We start from the raw sequence: 22,423 nt of genomic DNA, 5'->3' as shown, positions 1-22,423 counted from the left end.
CCAACCACACTATCCCACCACACCCAACCACACTTTCCCACTCCCACCCAACCACACTATCTCACTCCCACCCAACCCATTATCCCACTCCCACCCCACTATCCCACCACACACCCAATACCACTCTAATATCACACATCCAACCCTACTATCCCACCACACATGCAACCCCACTGTACCATCACACACCCAGTCCCACTCTTCTACCATACACCCAACCCCACTATCCCACCACACACACCCAACCCCACTATCCCACCACACACCCTATACCACTCTAATACCACACACCCAGTCCCACTCTACCACCACACATGCAACCCCACTCTACCACCACACAGGCAACAACACTCTCTGCAAACCTGACCCCCTCAGTAACCATTGCAGTTTGTGCAGGAAATCTAAACTTCATGTATCATGTACAAATACCACCATATATTCACTATTATTTGCTGTGGCTGTGCAACATGTGAAGATTCTGAAAGACAGCATACCATCGTTTAGTGTCATCCTGCCTGTTGCATACGATATGATCATTTATACAGCACTTATAACTGACCTACTTTGAGAATGCAAGCAACAGCAGCAAATTAAAACCAACAATTTAACAAGACCGTAACAATTATGTCACTTCCTCTGTGACTACGACATTTTCCCTTCCCTTCGTTTCGTTTTTTTTTTTTTTTTTTTACGCTGTCTCTACATTACTCTACAGAAAAACCAAAAAAATACATTTCTGAATGGAGTAACCTTTATCGTTGCCATGGCAACCCTGCACCAATAGCTGATGAGACAACAATCTTGATAATCATAGAACGAAGGAGGGTAAAAGGCAGAAGTGGCTTGAAATGCGAAAGAGATGAGCAGAAATACGAAACTGACAGTCACCAGCAATTATCAAAGACAGAAACCACACACAACAAAACACATGAACGATGACATACCTACTGTACACAACAATCATGATAAGTCCGCTGTATAAGTACCGTATGTAGTGTTATCATTTATTCACAATTTGTCCCAGATATTCCATGCTACATGAAAGAATCGCCAAGCTTCACATTTTAAGTATTGAAATCAGCTGCATATATGCATACAATACAGAAACGACAGCAAACGAAAAACATCGTTCTTCTGGTCAGTCAAAAATTTGTTTTTTCTTACAGAGAGAGTTCTAAACTGTCAGTTTGTGAGTTGCGACAGTAGTGATTTAGCTGTGTCACTTGCACAGTCCACACAAATGACATGTATGATATGCTTAGTTTTACAACAGAGATGCATGCTAACATCAGAGGGGATGGGGAGAGGATGGGGAGAGGATGGAGAGGGGATGGGGAGGGGATGGGGAGGGGATGGGGAGGGGATGGGATGGGATGGGGAGGGATGGGGAGGGATGGGGAGGGGATGGGGAGGGGATGGGGAGGGGGTGGGATGGGATGGGGAGGGCATGGGGAGGGCAGTGGGAGGGAAAGGATTTCCATACAAATTACTTTCTAAAATACTAATTCATCACAAATACTGTACTCAAGCTTCATCCAAAATTTCTCTTCTGTCATTAAATGTTACAGTCTGAAATGGACCATGACCTGGCCAGCTGTATAGTTGGCTTTGGTGCATTGTGGTAAGTTACAAATTTTTGTTGGACTGGACAGATAGAAAAGTGCATTTGTCTATAGGGAGCAGGTAAAGAGAATAGAGTTACGTAAATCCATCTATATCCCTCCATCTGGATATTAACCACGGCCTATACTCTGTCATAACGAAGCTTTGGAGACCAGGCTATTGAACTTACCAAACATTTCTCCATTACTTGCATATTCAGTCACCAAATATAACATACTTTTCGTTTCCATAACCTGTAATGAAAAAAGAAGTAAGATAACTGAAACTTTCAAATGAAGATGTACCATAGTACAGTTATCACTTGATGGTGAGTCCAGTAACCAACAGTAACTGGATAAGTTTATAAATATCGATATAAAAATATAGAAAAGATAACGCCACTGGAAAAAAGATCTTAGCACTATGAATGGTAGAATGAGAAGGGGAGGGGGGGGGGATCCATTGACCTGAAGTGAACCAGCCACTGAGGTTGTACAGTGCTAAGATGGTCATCAGTTCACCAAGAGCAAGAGTACTGAGGTTGTGACGGAACAGGAAAGCAAAGTTATAGAAATCTAGGAAGGGGGCATGCATGTTCATGTGTAGTAAACAAGTGGTGTAACATGCCATCCACTGTGATGACATGCCATCTACTATGCTAATTATGATAGTATCCACAATAACAAAATGTACTATCCACTCTCATAATGTGCAACACATTATACTGTAGCACACATTGTGTCCAATTTATGTTAACATGCCATGCACTATGATAGTGTGCCATCTACTATGCTAATATGCTATCCACAAAAACAACATACTATCCACTCTGATAATATGCAACACATTATAGCCCACATTGTGTCCACTACATATATGTTAACAAGTCATGCACTATTATAGTGTGCCGTCTAAAGCTTTATGCCTAACATGCTATCCACTATAACAACATACTATCCACTCTGATAATATGCAACACATTATAGCCCACATTGTGTCCACTACATATATGTTAACAAGTCATGCACTATTATAGTGTGCCGTCTAAAGCTTTATGCTAAACATGCTATCCACTATAACAACATACTATCCACTATGATACTGTGCTATTAATCCAAAATTACGATAAAATGCAATTATCTAACACATGGATCAAACCGGACACTTCTCCTGTTTGTAAATTGGTCATATGTAAAAGCAAATCAGCAACTTCAAAAATTGTTAGCTTTCACTTCATTACTTGAGATGAAACTTGAATGTAGGTTTAAGCTAATATACTACATTGCCATGGGATTGTAATCTCAAAATCCAAAGTTTGTATTCTGGAAAAATTTAACCAAAATTGCTGCTTTTAAGTTCATTAACAGTTTTGTCTGATATTCTGTGACAAGAGGACAAGCATTTATACTTCAGAAAGATTTCCCTTTTTCTTCCCTCAAAAGCTCACAAGACTTGTTTTGTTTTCCTCCTTTTACGGTACAGTGGAAATCTTGAGAGAACTGCTGCTAATGTTTCCTCTGTTATGCAACAAGGCAACGACAGATTTACATCCTAAGTTACTGCTATACCTCTCCAAGAAATAAAAAAGGAGTTTGGAACGAATTCTACGAGTGGCATTATCCTCTCTCAGTTTTTTAATGTGGTTTCTTGACACACTGTTTAACTTGAAAACAGATACCTTGTTCACATTGCCCATTAGCAAGTGCATATAGCTCTCTTGTCCTGATTACTCAGATAGAATTGGGTCAAATCACTTGATAAGTATCTCACGCAACAAACACCGTAGTATAGAGGTATATCCAGAAAGCTACACGCATGCTGTATTCTATGAGCACTGTATGCAAATTCATCTACATAATGTACAGAGCTCTGCCTTACAGTATTAATACTGACTGCATTCCATGAATATTTACAGAATGCAGGGTTCAATGTGTCTGTAGGTGCCATCTTTACTGACATACACAACAATTTCAGAATGTTAACAGGGTATTAAACCGAAACCAATGACTTTGAGGGCAAAATGCAATTTTAACAGGGCAAAAAACCTGCCATGGATCTGTCATTCATTGTTGCTGGGCTAAATCGAATTTAGGAATCAAGTGGCATACACAGTAAATATTCTTCAATCAAGAACCAACCTCACAAAACACAGTGCTTACATGTTGGTATCCAAGGAGTCTTAACACAAAGCAGGATAGGAACTTTACATCTCCATCTTAAATTGTTTAATGATGACAACAGAGACAGGGGTCAATCACTCTACCTCACTCCCACCTCCATAAAGCCCACCTGGCTCCTCTACTACAAAGTCTTCATTTTGGTTGCTAAAAAGAATATTTTTAAGTGACAGTTGACAAGAAATAAAGGCTATAATGTATAGACTGTTGCATATACTGTATGTGTAATTATAATTACTGGTGACAGGCTGTTCATACTTTACAGCCAAAGGAAATAGTAAGGACATATAGTCTAAGGAAATAGTAAGGACATATAGTCTTAGGAAATAGTAAGGACATATAGTCTAAGGAAATAGTAAGGACATATAGTCTAAGGAATAGTAAGGACATATAGTCTAAGGAAATAGTAAGGACATATAGTCTAAGGAAATAGTAAGGACATATAGTCTAAGGAAATAGTAAGGACATATAGTCTAAGGAAATAGTAAGGACATACAGGTATATAGTCTTTACTATTTCCTTTTCATTACTGTTATTTTTGTACCCTTCGCACAACTAATATAACATGTACTGTATGGTGTCAGTGTAACGTTCAGCGGCACAACATCTTAACGTAATTACCAATTAAACTAATTATATATAGCTCAAACCAATCACCAACAACCCCCAAATAGAGGCAATGGAAGGTACAGTGAGACAAGAATACACATGCATTCAGGTAGTTTCTGCATGTCCTCTTAGAAAGTCTGCAGCAGTACCAGGAACAATTCATTATTCTAGGCGTTATATCGCATTCACAGCATTCCCACTCCCCACGGTGTGAAATTCCAGATCCCTACAAGTTCTTGCTCCTGACGTCAATCAGGGGACGAGCCTTCTCACCTCTTGACTCTCTACAACTCTGTTGTTGTTGTTCTTCTTCTTCGTCTTTGAATTTTTACATAAAAGAGCAATGTCGTAAAAAATTGCCATGCGACAAAAATAAACTCATAAAGTGGACGGAAAGTAGGTAAACCGACTGCAGCTATTTTGTTGAAACTTACACGAGATCTCAAAGTTTTGAGTTATGCTTGAGAGGTTTGGTATTCAAATTGCATTTATAGTATTGGTACAGGGGAGTGTTAACTGTTGGCCAAGTCAGTTCCTTGCTTACAGTACTTGCAGTTTGGCTTTATATGGACTACAATGCACTATATACTGAGTGCTTGGCCATCAAAGCTAGATTCAGCTAGACTGGAGGAGTCTAATGGTCTAAATATAACCAGGGTTCTACAACATTGTAGCTGTCATTGTAGCTTCATTGTAGAAGTACCGTTTCTGTGAGCCATGGTACATCATTGCCACAAACTGTGACTGAGGCTGTATGTACCCAGCATGAAATCAACTGAAACCGTTACTCTAGATGAAACCCGACACGGGCTCTGTCGACCGCATTTCATATTTAGAACTGATGGTGATGGTGATGTCGCTTCTACTAAAAGAACGGACTTAATTTGTTAATACTTATCCACCTGCTTCACTTAAGAAAGCAAACCAAACCCAGTCTAAATAATTGATTAACTCTGTTCTAAATATAGACTCAGCTAGATCAAAGAAAGTGACTCAAGAAAGTCATTTCTGGCCATTAAAAGCTTCTTACAATTTCATCTACAAAATATTTTCAGGATATTATTTTCCTGTTGAGTTTATAGACAATTGTACCATTTGAACAGCAAGAGGTATTTGTTTTATAAGTCAGCAAAACTGACTGTGTGAACTTGGCAAACCTCAGCCTACCTCACCATTGGTAATCCTGAATAATCAAACTGTGAAATGTATATGCTGTACATATATGAGTTCACAGGCAGAAATAATCACACATTATAGTTACTGTACGGGTTTAAATTGTACTGGACAGTTAATCATGTCAGATTAAAAATCTGGCCAGTAATACCATTCCCTTGTTTTATCACCAAGACTATCATATCACCATGACAACAAGATCTCCATGGATTTCAAAGCATGTCCTATGGTGGTGTATATGCATACAGTAGTGCAGCTAGGTGTAGCTACTGTAGATGACAAAGTGCATACAGTATGTTGTCTGAAGGCAGGTAGGAGACACACAATAAATAATAACTTGTTGTTTACATCAAATTCAGATTGCATTGCAACTAAATATCCCCAAAGGATTAAGTGGCATCTTCCTCCATCACTTTGGAGACAGTGAAATAAAACAACAAAAATCATAGGCCTACAATCCACCTAGGAATGGGAGTTTTACTACCTCATAGCTGGTGTCCTATTTATCAAACCTACGCATCTCCTATATTAGTCACTCTTTGTTATTTTGCTACCTTTTTTTCAAACGACCAAATTTGCTCTTCGGACGACCAAAACGTAACACCTGGTTGTCAGAGGGGCAACTAGAAAATAATCCTTAATCAAGAGGGAGGCCATGATGTAACTACCGTGCAGGAGTTAGTAAGAACTTTGAAACACACCAAGTAAAGCTTGGAAAGTTCTTCAATCAAGCACCCCTACAGTCGATGTCCTTAGATTGTAAATAATTGCCAGGGTACTGACTGTAATAGGTCTACAGTAAATTCTCTGACATCAAGCATTCATCATTAATACATTCATGAGATATATTAGGTGAGTTTCACCTTAAAGGTCCATCTTTCACAATCCTTGTTTACATTTTTTTGGGAAATTTATAAAAAAATAAAAAAATTTGAGTACACTTGTACCTCCTTCTAAGCCCTGTACATACTGTACACACTCATAACTTAGCATCATGGTATACGAGATGTCATCAAAACTGTTGCTTTTGCAAGCATCACCAAATTATCGTAAATCATTTTATGTACATATTCAACTTATAGTGAAAATTCAAAAAATGCCACTTATGTTTCAACTAAAAGGTTGACTGGTGACAACTAGTACAAGGACACCAGTTGTGGTGTTTGATATTCAACTTTGATACATAGTATTGTATGTACAGTAAAGGGGTTTCATGACCTTCTGTGCAATTAAGTATGCCATAGAACCTACAGTAACTATTATTGATTCAGCAATAAATATTGTAAATGTGGCCCACCTTTAGTGTTCCGATACCAGTATATATAGCATGCACAGGGTAAAGTACAGTATCACCTCAGATCTGTCCAAACTTTCAATATAGGCCTACCACACACAGTTTGATCAATGATGGCCATTAAATGAATGATTATAACCACTACACTGAAGGCAGTTCCATTATCCTTCCAATTGAGATAATCTCGGTACATTGAACATAACATTCATAGAATGTTGCACACGTACAGCATGCACAAGTCGCATAAATGTATGTATAAGGTCAATGAACTTTCAACTACACCACTGCCATGTAAAGTCAAGCCAATTTTGCAGATCAAATTTATGAATATGAATATGGACATAATTATTACATAGTGCAGGAAAAAAGGAAGAAAATAGAAGCTTATAAAGTAGCAGTAACCTGAATGCATGGTTTGTAGAGATCACTCTCAAGTTCTAGACATGCACGACACAATTTATTTTGCAGATGTCCAAGTATTTCCTACGGTCAATCTAATACTGACCAGTATGGGTGTCCGCAATGACATTTAAAGTAACACGGTACCTCTGAAACAATCAAGTTTACCCTCAAATCATTCTCTTTACCGTATCTGTATTAAAGTTGGTAACAAACATTTTCTCATGAATCTATTCAAATCAAACAAGAAAACATACTTTGATTACTAAAAGAACAGAGTGTAGAGTAAATGTTGACATCCTGTTAAACCTAATCCCAAAAAGGGATTAGAAATCCTTGCCTTATCCAAACTCGGATAGGTTCTTGACAGATACAGTTATTAAGACAATCCAAGCCAATTAAAGCCCAGTTATAGTTCGTTCAATAGAGTGACTCTTGCGACATGCCCCTCATCCCCCGCCCTCCCCTCCCGCCCCCCCTTAATAAACAGGTACACTTGGTAAGAGCATGTTCCATATAGCTTCATGATTATAACAAATGATAAATGCAATGAATAGCAAGATGCAAATGTGTATATAATTCTTGAATTTTTCTCACCTGATAGAGTTTGACGATGTGTGGATGGCTTAACATCTTCATTATTTGCACCTCCCGGTAAATCTTCTTCAAGTTGCACTCGTCTAATCTGGACTTGTCAATTATTTTTATTGCAACCTGTGGACACAAATAAAGGACATGTATGCAATACATTCAAAATTGGGAATTATGATCTTATTTGAATAAAAACATTTTCTTACTGTATTACCCACGTTCATCATGATGGTTATCATTTATTTTGGGCTTGAGTATGGGCATCAATCTTATTCCTTGTTTTAGTCACATTACTGTGCCCATTTTTATGTATATTAATATTTTTATGTTCATTATAACCCTGTCTTATATTTTTTTTAACTTTTATTGCTGTTGTTATTACTTTTAGGTTTTCTTAAGTTTGGTAATTTTATATTCCAGGTATTGGTTCTTTTGTACAGTGCTCTTGAGCATGTTTTATTTCATGATAACAGCTCTTTAATATTTGTTATTTATATTATTATTATTATTATATATTTATGTTTTGTTGCCTTTATTGCCATTGTGATTCCATGTTATTTATCAATGATCTACTGGTTTGGGATTTATGAGCGACAATTGCTTACCTGTCTCCCATCCACATATGCACTGTCCCATCTACTGTACCTTTAGCTACATTACTGGAAACGTTTAAGCAATGCGCCCTCACTTCTGGCCACTTCCTTCCTCCTCAGGCTTCCAAATTAATCCTTACATTAAGATGTCAATAACTGTACGTGTATTTCTTGTGAGATTTTTCATACAGAGATTTTTTTCTTCCATTTTGCACCAATTGGTGTTCCTTGTCATTGTTACCGTCGGTATCGTTGTTCTTAATTATTTGTTTATGTTGTTAACTTTTTATTTATTATATTTGTTGTCCATGATATTAACATTCCTGACTTTGTTTCACAATTTATCCTATCGATGTACATAAAGAATTTTTTTTAAATAACTCTCAAAACTTGTTTGCATCAAAGTTGATCAGCTTTGGATTAAAATACCCTGTAGCACATCTGACTCCTTCCTAGTAATATATTGATATATTATATATGAATATGAATTTTATAATGTTTTATATTAATTAAACAAAGTAAGTTTAATTCATCTCAATATTAGTTTACAATAATTTAATTATACGAACTACAACCAGAAAGCGATATTGAGAGTGCCATCTTCTATTAAGATAATACTTTTTACTGCAAGCAACCATAGTTTTCCTTCACAGTCTAAGTTACAGAATGGCATATTAGGCTTAGCCATTATAAAATTAACATGCTGTAGCGACCCAGCTGGTGAGTACGCTGTCTGCATTGCTGCTGTACATACTGAGAAGCTAGCACAGAGGTAAACTATGCATATGCATCCTTAAACAATGCATATGTATATCCTCAAACTATGCATATATGTACCCTCGCACTGTGGCTGAATGCATGCTGCTTCACCGTGGGTGGAATAACCACAGTACACTGTAAATGGCGTTTAGAACTAACAGAAAACAGCAAACCTGCTACGAGTTCATGAAGATATGACATCTTGGGTGAAACATGTGGGAGTTGATGTCTACCCATAATGTTGATGAATTCACTTTGCAATCAAATGTAGATTTGAGAGAATAAAATGTTGGTGGAAAATGTGAAAAGTCCTTCACGATCTACATATCGTTCACACAGCGGTAAATATGAATTAAAAACATGATTAATGCTTAGTAATAATTGATACTACTGAGTGCTAAATGAACATTGCAAACTTTTCCTTTCTTTTTTTTTACTGTGGTAGTTGACTGCATAATGATTACTTTTGTGGAGTCAAATTTGATGAAAGATTGATGAAAAACACATCGCAGGTAGAAGTAAAATTTACAACCTGAATTTGTTCTACAAAAGACGTGCAAGCTGTTCCATGCTTCAGAATGATGATGTCAGTGTCTTGTGTAACGGTTAGAGGTAACGTGGCACAGGGTAAAGTGGCAGGGTAAGGTGTTAAGTGGCATTGTTTCGGGATAAAGTGGTATGGTTAGGGGTAAAGTGGTATGGTTAGGGGTAAAGTGGCATGGATAGGGGTAAAGTGGCATGGTTAGGTGTAAAATGGCATGGATGGGGGTAAAGTGGCATGGATCGGGGTAAAGTGACATGGATAGGGCCCGGGTAAAGTGGCATGGTTAGGGGTGAAGTGGTATGGTTAGGTGTAAAGTGGCATGGATAGGGGTAAAGTGGCATGGATAGGGGTAAAGTGGCATGGTTAGGGGTAAAGTGGCATGGTTATGAGTACAGCAGCACAAACAGAAACATACATGTATCGAATATATAATTTACCATATACCCATGAGAATAATGTAACTGACTTCCTTTTAATAAAGTTCTCCCCTTGGGTGAGTAACTTTCCGAACTTCCCCCTCTTTCAATTCTTATCTAAATGATTGATCACGATTTTTGTTAACCCCCGCCCCCCTCCGCCACCCTGTGTAATTAGAAGCCATGTGGTCCATCTTAATACAACACTGAACTATACATACTGTTAATTTACAGTTTAAAAGTGGATGTATCTAGATTACTAAAATTCACTGGTTCATGTGCAATATGAAAAGCCTTACTTGAGGAAGTGTACAGTAGCTTTGAGCACAAAACTTACTATCTGAGAAAAACATTCACAAATAATGGAAATCTTCTTTATAATGAAATTCATGGTGCCATACTGAAAACAGTTCAACAATTTGAGTTTTCCTCTCATGAAGTTTGATCTTGGTAACAGTTTGATGAAGTTTCTTCAAAGCTTTTAAAATTCAAAACTTTTCAGTTCAAGTTTAAGTTCAAGTGTGCTCTCAAGTTTCCCAAATTCAACATTTTATGAAGCTTATTTCAACCTTAAACCAAACTATTTATATCGGCAGAGCTCTCAATTTTAAGAGTTTTGACTGTTTAAGTTTAGATATACAGTAGTTACCTGAATTTATTAGCTACTGTGCATTATATACTGTTCCAGCCATGTTACAACTAGAGAGGTAATACTGTATATATAAACTGCTGAATAATTTCCTCATTTTATGGGGAAAACCAAAGTACAGTACTTCCTTCAATACCACACACTGGTCAACCATAAACCAAACTTGTGAAAAACCTGTGAAGCTTGATTTCGTGGAAACTGTGCCCTTCACAAGGAAAGCCAGTATCTACATGCTACACACATCTTACAGGTATATAAAATTCAAGTTGAGCTATATAGTACCAGCAATTAATGCACAAGAGCCTTTAACATTCTGATCAAAAACACATCTGAAATGCAATCCTTCTTCAGAACTCAGTAGGTCTGGTTCACAACTAATAACAGAAATATGATCCTCACAGTTCAGCTATTTTCGATCACTGACGTCATGGTGTACAACCGTCCCGGCCTTCCCAGCTCTTAACTTGGCCTTTCCAGTCTTAAGTTTGAGTTAGTTGTCATGGCTCAAAGTTATCCCATATGATTTTAAAGTTTGCTAGCCTTTCTAATACTCACTTTTCAACTTCACTTTTCAACAATAACTCAAGTTAAATTGAGCCATGTTCCCTTTGTTGTGGTTTTTTTTTTTTTTTTTAAATCTGTCTCTTTTTTCTTGTTATGTCCAAAATGATACAATTACTGTAGCTGGTAATGGCTTCAAAATTTAATTATGATCAATAATAATGGCGTTGGCCCGATTCTTGTATGCAAAGTAGACAAGATGACACTGCACTTTATGGGATGCGGATATATACCCCATAATAATACTATTAAGGTTCAGTACACTGAGTACAGGTTGGTATTGTTAGTTGGTTTAGGCTGATAGTTTTGATTTTAACAAGATTTTGACGATCTGATTTGATGTCAAAACAACCTATTAAAAGTGACTCTGATAACAAAGGAATTAAACTGCAATCAATCACATAAATCAGTTATGAATGTAATAATTGTTTTTTTTTTCTCAAATATATTTATTGCCAATTTGTGGTTTCTACAGTAAAACATGCGCAAGTAGACAATAAAATGATGTCTTTTCACCCTGTCATTGTAACCTAAATGCTTCAACCCTGCCCACACAACGACCCAATTACAAACAGTATGCAGACTTTGCTGTACTGCTTGATTATAAGGAATTGTCCAGAAAAGAAAGGCTTTACACCCGTATGAAGGGAAGGTAAACAACTTTTAACCTTTTGTCAATATCCAATTACGAATCGTAACAACAGTTCAACTGACAAATGTAACTGGGTCATTGAGTATTCGTGAAATTCACAGCTAACATGGTCAAAGATCGCTACGGCAGTTACACTACGAAGAACTACTGTTCATATAGCTACAGTGTGCAATAGGTCAATACAGCATAGGTTCAAACAATAGAGTTACTCCATTGAAAAAAGAAAAAAATATTGAGATATTAGAAATTCATAGTTGCTCAAACTTCTTTCAACTTTGAGGGAAGAAACCCATTTATATATATATATATATATATATATATATATATATATATATATATATATATATATATATATATATATATATATATATATATATATATATATATGTGTGTGTGTGTGTGTATATTACAAGTCTATGTTTATTCTTCCAATGAAGCACAAACATGTCCATGTTTAAGTTGATTTTACTACACATGTTCCATGAGCAGAGATGATAGTCTGTAGCTCAATAACAGTTCATTGTGGTCAGTATCCAAATAACAACCAGAATTTAGAGTGTTGGCCTCTATGTCCTACAGTATATTGTAGAGGGCAAGCATGGACATATTCAGTGAATATAGTGGAACAGGACACATGTGTTCATCATTTCCTTTCAAAGTGACTGTACATAAGTACAGTATTTGCTTTCATTTAGTAGAGTAACATAAACTGTTAATTTGACAACTGACATGCTGTGTTTATCTCTACAGGGATTACATATAAAGGTTACCCAGCACTTCAGGACCTAATTTATGCCAATTTGTCTTTAGATTGCATATTTAATTCCCAAACGAACCACAGGCTCAGACTCTCAGTGACATTTCTCACTTTCTCCATCAATGTCAATTATTTCTCCTCAGGAAAATAGTCTCCTTGGTAACCTGAACGGTGTAAACAAACATAGATTGAGGATCTTAACCTTTCCAGGGTCCAAAATAACTCTGCAAAAGTTGAGGATTGATTAGGTTTTTATTTCTCCACCTACCCCAACCTCTCCCCTCCCCTCATACCTTTTCTGCACAATTATCTAACAATCCAATGTCCCTCTTCTTTTCGGTCCCATCCACACCCAATGCATTGATTTCTGTTCAGAGGGAATTATTTTTTCATGTGTACTGGTTATAGACAGAACAATTGTGAGGGTTCATCAATCTTGTCAGCAAATAACATGTCTATAGAGCTGTGTTGGAAGGGTTATTATGAAGTCTGTTTACAGCCATTAAAACCACATACTTAAATACCTAACAGGTCATCAAGAGTTTGCTGCATCAAAACTTGCCTGAAATGAGGAAAAACAACCAGTCGGGTGTGGTAAAGTAATACACCTAGTCTCGTTCAGGGTATCTCACCTCATGGAGACACTACTCTACATTTGGGACTCACATGGGACTCACATGAAAGGGTAAAGCATTCAGAAGAAATAGTTTGGTGAGCTCAATACAATTAGTTTGGTAGTTACGCTCACAAAAAATTTAGAGGAAAAAAATAATAAGTCTGAATTGGATCACCATTCACCAACATTAAATTATTGCTGTTTTTTAATGTAACATAAGTATGACCTATGTTATCACTAACACTAAATTATTGCTGTATTTTTATGTAACACAAGTCTGACCTGTATCAATAACACTAAATTATTGCTGTGTTTATATGTAACACAAGTCTGACCTATATCACCAACATGAAATTATTGCTGTTTTTATGTAACACAAGTCTGACCTGTATCACTAACATTAATTTATTGAAGTATTTTTATGTAACACAAGTCTGACCTGTATCACTAACATCAAATTATTGCTGTTTTTTTAATGTAACATAAGTATGACCTATATTACCAACATTAATTTATTGAAGTATTTTTATGTAACACAAGTCTGACCTGTATCACTAACACTAAGTTATTGCTGTGTTTTTATGTAACATAAGTATGACCTATATCACCAACATGAAATTATTGCTGTTTTTATGTAACACAAGTCTGACCTGTATCACTAACATTAATTTATTGAAGTATTTTTATGTAACACAAGTCTGACCTAGTGACCTGTATCACTAACATCAAATTATTGCTGTTTTTTTAATGTAACACAAGTCTGACCTATATTACCAACATTAATTTATTGAAGTATTTTTATGTAACACAAGTCTGACCTGTATCACTAACACTAAGTTATTGCTGTGTTTATATGTAACACAAGTCTGACCTATATCACCAACATGAAATTATTGCTGTTTTTATGTATCACAAGTCTGACCTGTATCACTAACATTAATTTATTGAAGTATTTTTATGTAACACAAGTCTGACCTGTATCACTAACATCAAATTATTGCTGTTTTTTTAATGTAACACAAGTCTGACCTATATTACCAACATTAATTTATTGAAGTATTTTTATGTAACACAAGTCTGACCTGTATCACTAACATCAAATTATTGCTGTTTTATTAATGTAACACAAATCTGGCCTACAGTATATCACAAACATTAATTTATTGTATTTTTATGTAGCACAAGTCTGACCTAGATATAACCAACATTAAATTATTGCTGTGTTACATGTAACACAAGTCCGACCTGTATCACCAACACTAAATTATTGCTGTGATTTGATATAGCAAAAGTCTGACCTATATGCCAAACAATATATGTAACATAAAAATCACAAGATATGTGCATATCATCCCTTTCTAATTCCATCAATTAAGGCAACAACCCCTTCAGACTTCATTCACAACAACCAGTACTCCAGACATTCCGTACCTTCGAGGAACCAGAATTACATAAACTGAAAGAGCTATACACGCATCAAGGACAAACAAAAATCATACAGTATTTCATCCAGAGAGAGGCATGCAGAAAATGAACAAAACTATCGTAATAAGTCAACCCTTTCCAACCGTTTTGACTTTGCACACAAATTTATTCTCATATATCTGCCTGTACAATCCAACTGCTTCATGCATATATAGTGTATATGTCTACAGTACGTAGCTGTTACTTGGTGATTGGCACTGCGGTATATATATGGAAAGGAGCAGCAAGAATCGGAAACAATTAAACTGTTGTACAAACACTTTCATGAAAGCTGAGTGGTTTGAGGAACCGTTCTTCAGTGAAACGGTGAGGAAACTCTGCACAGTTGAACACTTGAGTCAGGTTCAGTGTTAGAATGAAGGCAACAAGTCAATATTTATTTAGGTTTTTTTTGTTGTTGTTTTTTTGGGCTTGGAAAGGTACAGTAGTAGCACCTTTAGCAGGTCAGGTTACTCTGTACAGTAAAGGCTATAGATACTTACTGTGTGAAGTAATGTTCACTCATGACACAGAAAACACTGTTAGTTTGAAAATAGACTACACAAGCTATCAAAGTAATTAGTACGGTACATACTGTATGTTGTTGTTTGTTTTACTGAACGGACAAGATTATTAAGACCCAGATGATTGTTTTTTTTTTACAGAAGTTACAAGTTTGGTAGAAAGGAAATCATTTTTAGAGTTGATATTTGTATAAATATATCACAATAGAGATTCCAAAATTTTAATTGTTTATCATAAATTCCTTAAAAAACAAAGGTTATGTGAAACCAGTGAATAATTTAGTATTCATATTTTATATAGCAGATTTGGACGGCTCTCAAATTTATCTTATAACCTGCTACGGGTCCTATGTGCACAAACTGAGCTAAACCTCTGTACACTTGTATAGCAAATTGCCTGTTTGCATATATGCATTTTACCGGATAATTTATTCCCTGTACACAGTAATTGTTGAAACCCTTCAACACATCTTTGCTGACCTGTGTACTTATTTAACCATGTATCGAAACTCTTCTTTTGTTATATATGCTAGACTATATATAACAAGGTCAGCTGTCCCATAGAGAAGGAATAACTTTAACTAAGTCACTGTATATATTACATTGCACTAACTATGCAATGAACCATGCTCATTGTACAGTAAGTACGTACGGTGTATAACTCACTTGTCTACATATCAATGGGACGTTTACGTACATCTGTACAGTATATATACCTGTACAGTTGCTGCCAAAGCCATTCATGTTGAAACACTATTTTTTGACCGTTCTCCTTTTTCCTTAAATGCATTTTTTCAGCTTCTATTTGCTAACTTTTTGCAGTTTGAACTAATAAATAACAATGCATCTTACAAAATAAGGTCACAAAAGCAAAAATTTAACCATATCGAAGCTCTTCTTTTGTTATGCTAGATTATATAGCAAGGTCAGCTGTCCCATAGAGGAGCAATAACTTTAACTAAGTCACTGTATGTATATACATTACATTGAACTAACTATGCAATGAACCATGCTCATTGTACAGTACAAGTACATATCAATGGGACGTTTACGTACATCTGTACAGTATATATACAGGTTCTGTACAATTGCTGCCAAAGCCATTCATGGTTAAACAATATTTCTTGACCGTTCTTCTTTTTCCTTAAATACTTTTTTCCAGTTTCTATATATGCCTTGTTTTTGCTAACTTTTTGTAGTTGAACTAAATAAATAACAATGCAATTTACAAAATAAGGTCACAAATGCAAAAATGGGAATTAGGGCTCTGCATTATAAATGCTACATGCTTTTAGATTCGCCCTGGTTGGACTTGCCAGCAATTAACTCTTTTATCACTCACGATGTGGTTTGCCATTTCAGTGTTACAGTATGGCTGAGTACTACAGTATGGTACAGTGGATAATTCAAGATGGAAACTAGCATTTTGGAGGTGGGGGGGGGGGGAGGGGCTTTGATCCCTTGGCACACAAAGTACAGTGGGCAATCCATAGTTCTCCCATCTGAAACGGTCTACCTAATTGTTATAAATCCACAATGAGCTAAACCTGTACATGTGGATAGCAAGCCCGATATGTAGTGTCAATTATTTATGTGTGTAGTGTATGTTCAGTGCTGCACTTATGAAAACATGAGATGCTTGCAGGGAGTTCTAGGTAGTACCAAAGACCAACAGATGGCATGTATGATAGATATGGTGGATTTCAAAGACTTCCCGTATATTATTCCAAAATAATATTCGGAATGTCAGCTTCTTTTCCCCTTTCGACCACAGGGATATGAATTCATGTACAGTTAGCTGATTAGATCATGTTATTTCTTGAGAATGGTGATAAAACTATGTACAGTTACAACAATCAAACCTTACATGATCCTGTTGATTGCAAGTTGGTGCACTTTTTTTGTCCTTTACGCAAAGCCACCCGTCCTTTTGCACCATGAGGGACATGGCACCTTTTTTAATTTGCAAGTTAGAGATCTCGGACTTTAAAAGAAAGGTTATAGCGACCCAAAGTTCTAGCTATAATGCACTCTAAAAAATTTTTTTTTTGCATTCTGACGCTTGACTATATACCTAATATTTAGTGTATAATGCATACAAGCCTACATAATACATACAGTCCCAGATTTCTGGATTTCACAAATTTTGAATAGAATATGCAATAACTTCTTTCTCATGAAGGCCAAGTCAAATGCATGTTATACAATGTTAAATGGGGAGTAACAGAATTTTTTTTGGGGGGGGGGTGGGCGTATAAGCTTCTAGGGTCTACAAATTCAGTTCTCTGCAGATACTCTGCAACTTAAACACTTTCTCACAATATTACATTGATACTTACCTGAGATTTTGTAATACGATGTTTGGCAAGCTTGACAACAGCAAAGTTTCCTTTGCCGATGGTGCGGTCTATATCATAGAATCCAACGCGTATATGACCACGTTTAGGTTTTGAATACTGTTGTTCACCACCATGCTTCATATGAAGTGGTTGAGTGCTGTCGGGAGTTTCCATGACGACCATTTTCACCACAACTCCTGAAGAGCGTAAACAAAGAATCCAGAGAAAACATGAAAGACGATTACACAATACAGTTTGCAACTTGGAAGCCCCAGGGGCCTAATGGGGGCACTATGTACACTCAGATCGCAAAATATCAAAAAACAAAAAATTAGTATACACAATTGTAATAACTGCAATCTGTGGAAACTATAATATATCCACTTTGGTTTATCTGATCCAATTTCACAAGAAAGATACTTTGGAGTCCAATCCTGCATTAGGTTTAGTATATTTTACAGCTCTAGTACGCACAGTTCATAGTACATATGTTCACTGTGGTAATACACATAGGCTTAACATCAATGATAATCCTAAGCTGCATGATAGCCACATAGGACATAGACCAAACAGCTGTGAAATATTCTGCTAAATTCGAATCCACACTGTCAAGATAAAAATTCCTGACTCACTTAATGTACATCGAACCTACGTCAAGAGTACCAGGTTGAAATACAGAGGCTTGTGGTCGCTCGATTGACGTAAGGCGAATCAACAAATTGCTATGCTAACGATGACACATAGCCATTCAACCACGCAAACTGACTAGGATAAATGGTAACGTTATAGCTAGGTGGCATGTTACTTGGCGCACTTAATGATTGGAACGTTAATATTTCAGTAAATAAACCTTTTAAATATTCCAAGAAGGCATTCTGTAGCATCTTAGCTGACACAGACACGGCTTGTCGTAAAAGTTACGGTCATTTCCGGGCATCTTGTAGAATTAAAGATGTTGGTTATTTGGCACACTGATGTTATAGTATACTACATTTTAACTGTTAGGGTTACTGTTAGCTGTACGACTTAACATTCAATCTAATGAGTACTGGAAATTGCCGCACCTCAACTTTATTTACTACAGAATTATTCATGATCACAGTTTGTGGTGAGACGATCGCCCTAACAGGTACAAATTATGTCCAACAGATATTAAAAATAAATGTAGCGGATCATGCTTTAGTTGTACTATTTTTTAATGGGACCATGGTCAAATAAGTGCACAATAAACACGACACATATGCTATGAACATATTCATGATGTCTGATCTGCATACGTCTGAATCACAAAATCTGAAATATATACATTTTTCAATTACCAGTTGCATGCTATAATGCGTGAAAACTTGCAGTAAGTCGCATGTACATTTGTTTTGGAGAGACTAGAAAATCTTTACACTGCGCCAATTTCCAGTACGCGCCAGTTCACGTTATACAAAATACTACCAGGTGGCGAGATATTTTGTACATGAAAAAAAAAATCCGACCGTAATTTCAGAGTGGAAATCCTTTGTATCTGAGCTCACATGAGAACAAAATTTTAGCTTATTTATTGAAGCTCATGGTTTGTGGGCGGTCTCACCGACAGTTAATCACAAAAGGAATAAGCGGATTTCGGCTTACCTAAATAATTAACTTGCAGTATCAGCTATCCAGCATTGCTTTTCGGATTGCACAGGTACGGGGTTCGTTGTGGTTCCCGCAATACGAACATAAAAATTTTAGAATGCAAATTCGTTCCTGGTATCTTCCCAGCGTCAGACATTTACCCGAGATGGCTAAAAGGGCTCCATAAAATCAACACAGGATAGAATTTCCCCTCGCGAGCCAGCCGCTTGGGAGATATCCACGTAATTTCGCCGCTTGCGACCGCATTCTTCACCAGTGTTAAATGTCCACACCGTATACACATTGTTTGTGTAATAGCTCAGGCATACTCCAGCTCGGCAGGGGGTACTATACGTCACTCTCTATGACGTCATTTCAGTATCGTCCTTGAACAAGCCTGTGTGGATCGCGTTGATCAGTTTAGTTACTATGGCGACCTGAAAGGTTCGTGACGCAAAAGGTTCCATAGCAACGAATCAGCGCTGAAAAACTGTGTAGTAAACTGTAAGCGTATCGGAAGAGCAATATTAAAATGTTATGTTAATGAGTCTCTTCTATTTTTCACTCACTGTAAGAGTCTTGCGAACACCAAGGCCAACTCGTGCCTGGAAAATCTATTAATGCTCCAGCACCATTTAATATAATGTTACTTCTTTTATGGAGTTACGCTACCTAGGGTCTGAGTGACTGTGTTGCGAAGGACTGTGAGCAAGTCATTCTGTATAGATCACACGAAGAACCCCCGCCATTTTTTGGTGTCTTTAATAGCAACCTTCACTTACATTATGTTTATTTCCTGGTCTTCACTAGATGAATCCCAGTAAGTTATCAAGCCATGCAAATGAGGTTTGATGTAATCAAGATGTCACAGTGAAACCTAACAGTGAAAATGGCCTATTGTACTTCCAAAGTGGAATCTATATCTAATCATGATCCATTTTTGATGACTGGGGGATTCTGTTGAAGTTCAATGAAATGCCACTATCTTTTCAACATAATACATTCTTTTATCCCTATATAACATATCATTATCATTGCACCGTAAAGGAATGATACCACTGATTACACTGCAGCCATAAAGGCTACACTGCTAAAAAAAAAGATGGAAAACGAAGGAGAATAAATTTTCACACAGTTGTAATGCACTACAGCAATTAATATCACGTGAAACACAGCGAACACAATTAAGGCAATAGGTTAACGCGATGTTTGCCGATAAATGTCATAATCATCGTCATGCATAAGCTCGTGCTTCCGACAACAGAAAACTTGACTTTCTCTGTACTATTCAAGATCATGAAGATAAAGTGACGTCACCGTGATAATTTTTCCACTCAGCATCATTATTGCACCACCTGCGTGTTCAGTCAATCGTGTCAGCGGATACACGTACTGGGACAAGTTTCTGTTTTTAACACTTTAAGGTACTGAGTCATGCCTATGCTGTAAATTTAAATCCCCACTCCTTGTCCCCTCGTAACCGGATATATATCGCACCAACGACCCCTCAGTCTCACAATCTCACCGTCGCAAACCCAGAACACACAATTTTTTAGCCGAGTCCTTTATTTACAAACATCTCTTGAGTGCTCGAAAGTTTGGTAGTGTTGTGGTACCTGCGTGTGTGTACAGTTTCACGTGCTTGGAATAGACCAATGGACGGTCGTTTCGTCTATTGACAATGCATGGTCGTAAGGTTAATCTGCAAGTAAAATTTCGTGGCAACGATGGAACCACGTCTCTTCATCATTATACAACCCCCTTTCCATATGGTGTAAATCCCCTCCTCTCCCCTCCCCTCCCCTTCCCCATTCCTCCCTTTGCAAAATATTACAATCCAGAATTATGCTTCTTTCTTCCATTGTATTCTTCCACCAGTTTCAAAATGGTCACATTTCTCTGCCATCGAAGATATTACAAGTGATGTTACTTTTTGACAGTGGTTAACTTGAAGTCTCTGTTTTGGGGGTGGGGGGTGTGTTTTTTTCCCCCTTTTCATTTGTCGAAACTTAAAAATGTGAATCCTAAACTGAAAGCGTAATGACTGGCCTGGATTCGTGAAAACTTACATAAGAGAAGTTGCTATCTTTGTAATTTACGATCATCACTATACCAGATATAGAAAACTATAAATACTTTTCATTGACGTGGGTTACTGTCGTGCCGGCGGACCTGGTGAATACATATATATGTTGTAAGGATACTATTAAAATATGTTACAGTTTCCTATAGGTGTTATGACGTGTCATTAAAATAATAGGGTTCTTGCATATGGTGGCGCGCCTTCGTATAACCGTGGATTATTTGTGTATATTCGAGTTCATTTTCACTTTTATTCGTGACGTCAACTTAATTGTCACTATTGGCGAAGGTTTGTCTTTTCTCACGTTCGAGTTAATATCTAAGACATATGCACAGGGGGTTAATAATATATATCGGTGTCATAAATGAGAACTCCATATCGGTATCGTTATGGCTTCTATGACAGTACTATAATATAATTCAGTTATAGCTTATTATACTCCATAAAATATCGTTGATGCGTGTGGGTTACTTCTCTAATACGTATTTTGTGGATACAAACTCCTCCCCCTCCCCCCCCCCCTTCCACCCCATAAAGAACTGTCGATCATGTTAAGGGGGTCATTCGGGTATATAATTCGTTTTGACCATATTCGTTCATAATGAGTTAACTTAACCACCCGCCCCGCCAAACACCCCACACCACCCCACCCCACCTCAAAATATATGTTGCAGCGAACCATTTCATAGAAAGCTATTTGCTTTATACCATAGTTTGGTGGCGTATAAAGCAACAAATTCAACCAAAATGTCATCATTATCTCCATAACGTTAGAACGTGTAGTCCCGTCGATATTAAGCCCTTCGTAGACTTAAAAGCAACTTTGTCATGATAAAGGAATATTGCAGAAATTCCAATCAACGTGAGCATGACCTCGAACCGGAAATGAATATATCCAATCCATAGGGAACGTTTCTGGAAATATTAATATGAAAATCTGCAAGGATGTCCTAAAAGTCGTTCCAAATTTGATTATCAGGTTATATACGATTAAGGACAAGCGTTTACTACAT

At 36.9% G+C, this 22,423-nt stretch overlaps 1 protein-coding gene across 2 annotated transcripts in view; it reads right to left on the bottom strand.

Annotated features, from left to right (window-relative positions):
* The window catches only part of LOC139977636 (serine/threonine-protein kinase SIK2-like), a 40,267-nt gene extending 20,592 nt beyond the window's left edge, over nt 1–19,675 (bottom strand). Inside the window, exons 1-4 of one of the 2 annotated variants that reach the window (XM_071987098.1) lie at nt 18,352–19,675; nt 17,720–17,916; nt 7,852–7,968; nt 1,793–1,856 (exon numbers count right to left, since the gene is read on the bottom strand). In XM_071987098.1, coding sequence (XP_071843199.1) covers nt 1,793–1,856; nt 7,852–7,968; nt 17,720–17,902 — 364 coding nt within the window. In that variant the 5' untranslated portion in view covers nt 17,903–17,916; nt 18,352–19,675. The remainder of the gene's footprint in view (nt 1–1,792; nt 1,857–7,851; nt 7,969–17,719; nt 17,917–18,351) is intronic. The other variant, XM_071987097.1, reaches the window with a different exon arrangement.
* Nucleotides 19,676–22,423: the final 2,748 nt, after the last annotated feature.

This window comes from Apostichopus japonicus, chromosome 12 (genome assembly GCF_037975245.1).
Source record: "Apostichopus japonicus isolate 1M-3 chromosome 12, ASM3797524v1, whole genome shotgun sequence".
NCBI classification, from domain to species: domain Eukaryota; kingdom Metazoa; phylum Echinodermata; class Holothuroidea; order Aspidochirotida; family Stichopodidae; genus Apostichopus; species Apostichopus japonicus.
Note: the sequence above shows the minus strand (reverse complement) of the source record. Positions and strands in the feature narration are given on the sequence as shown.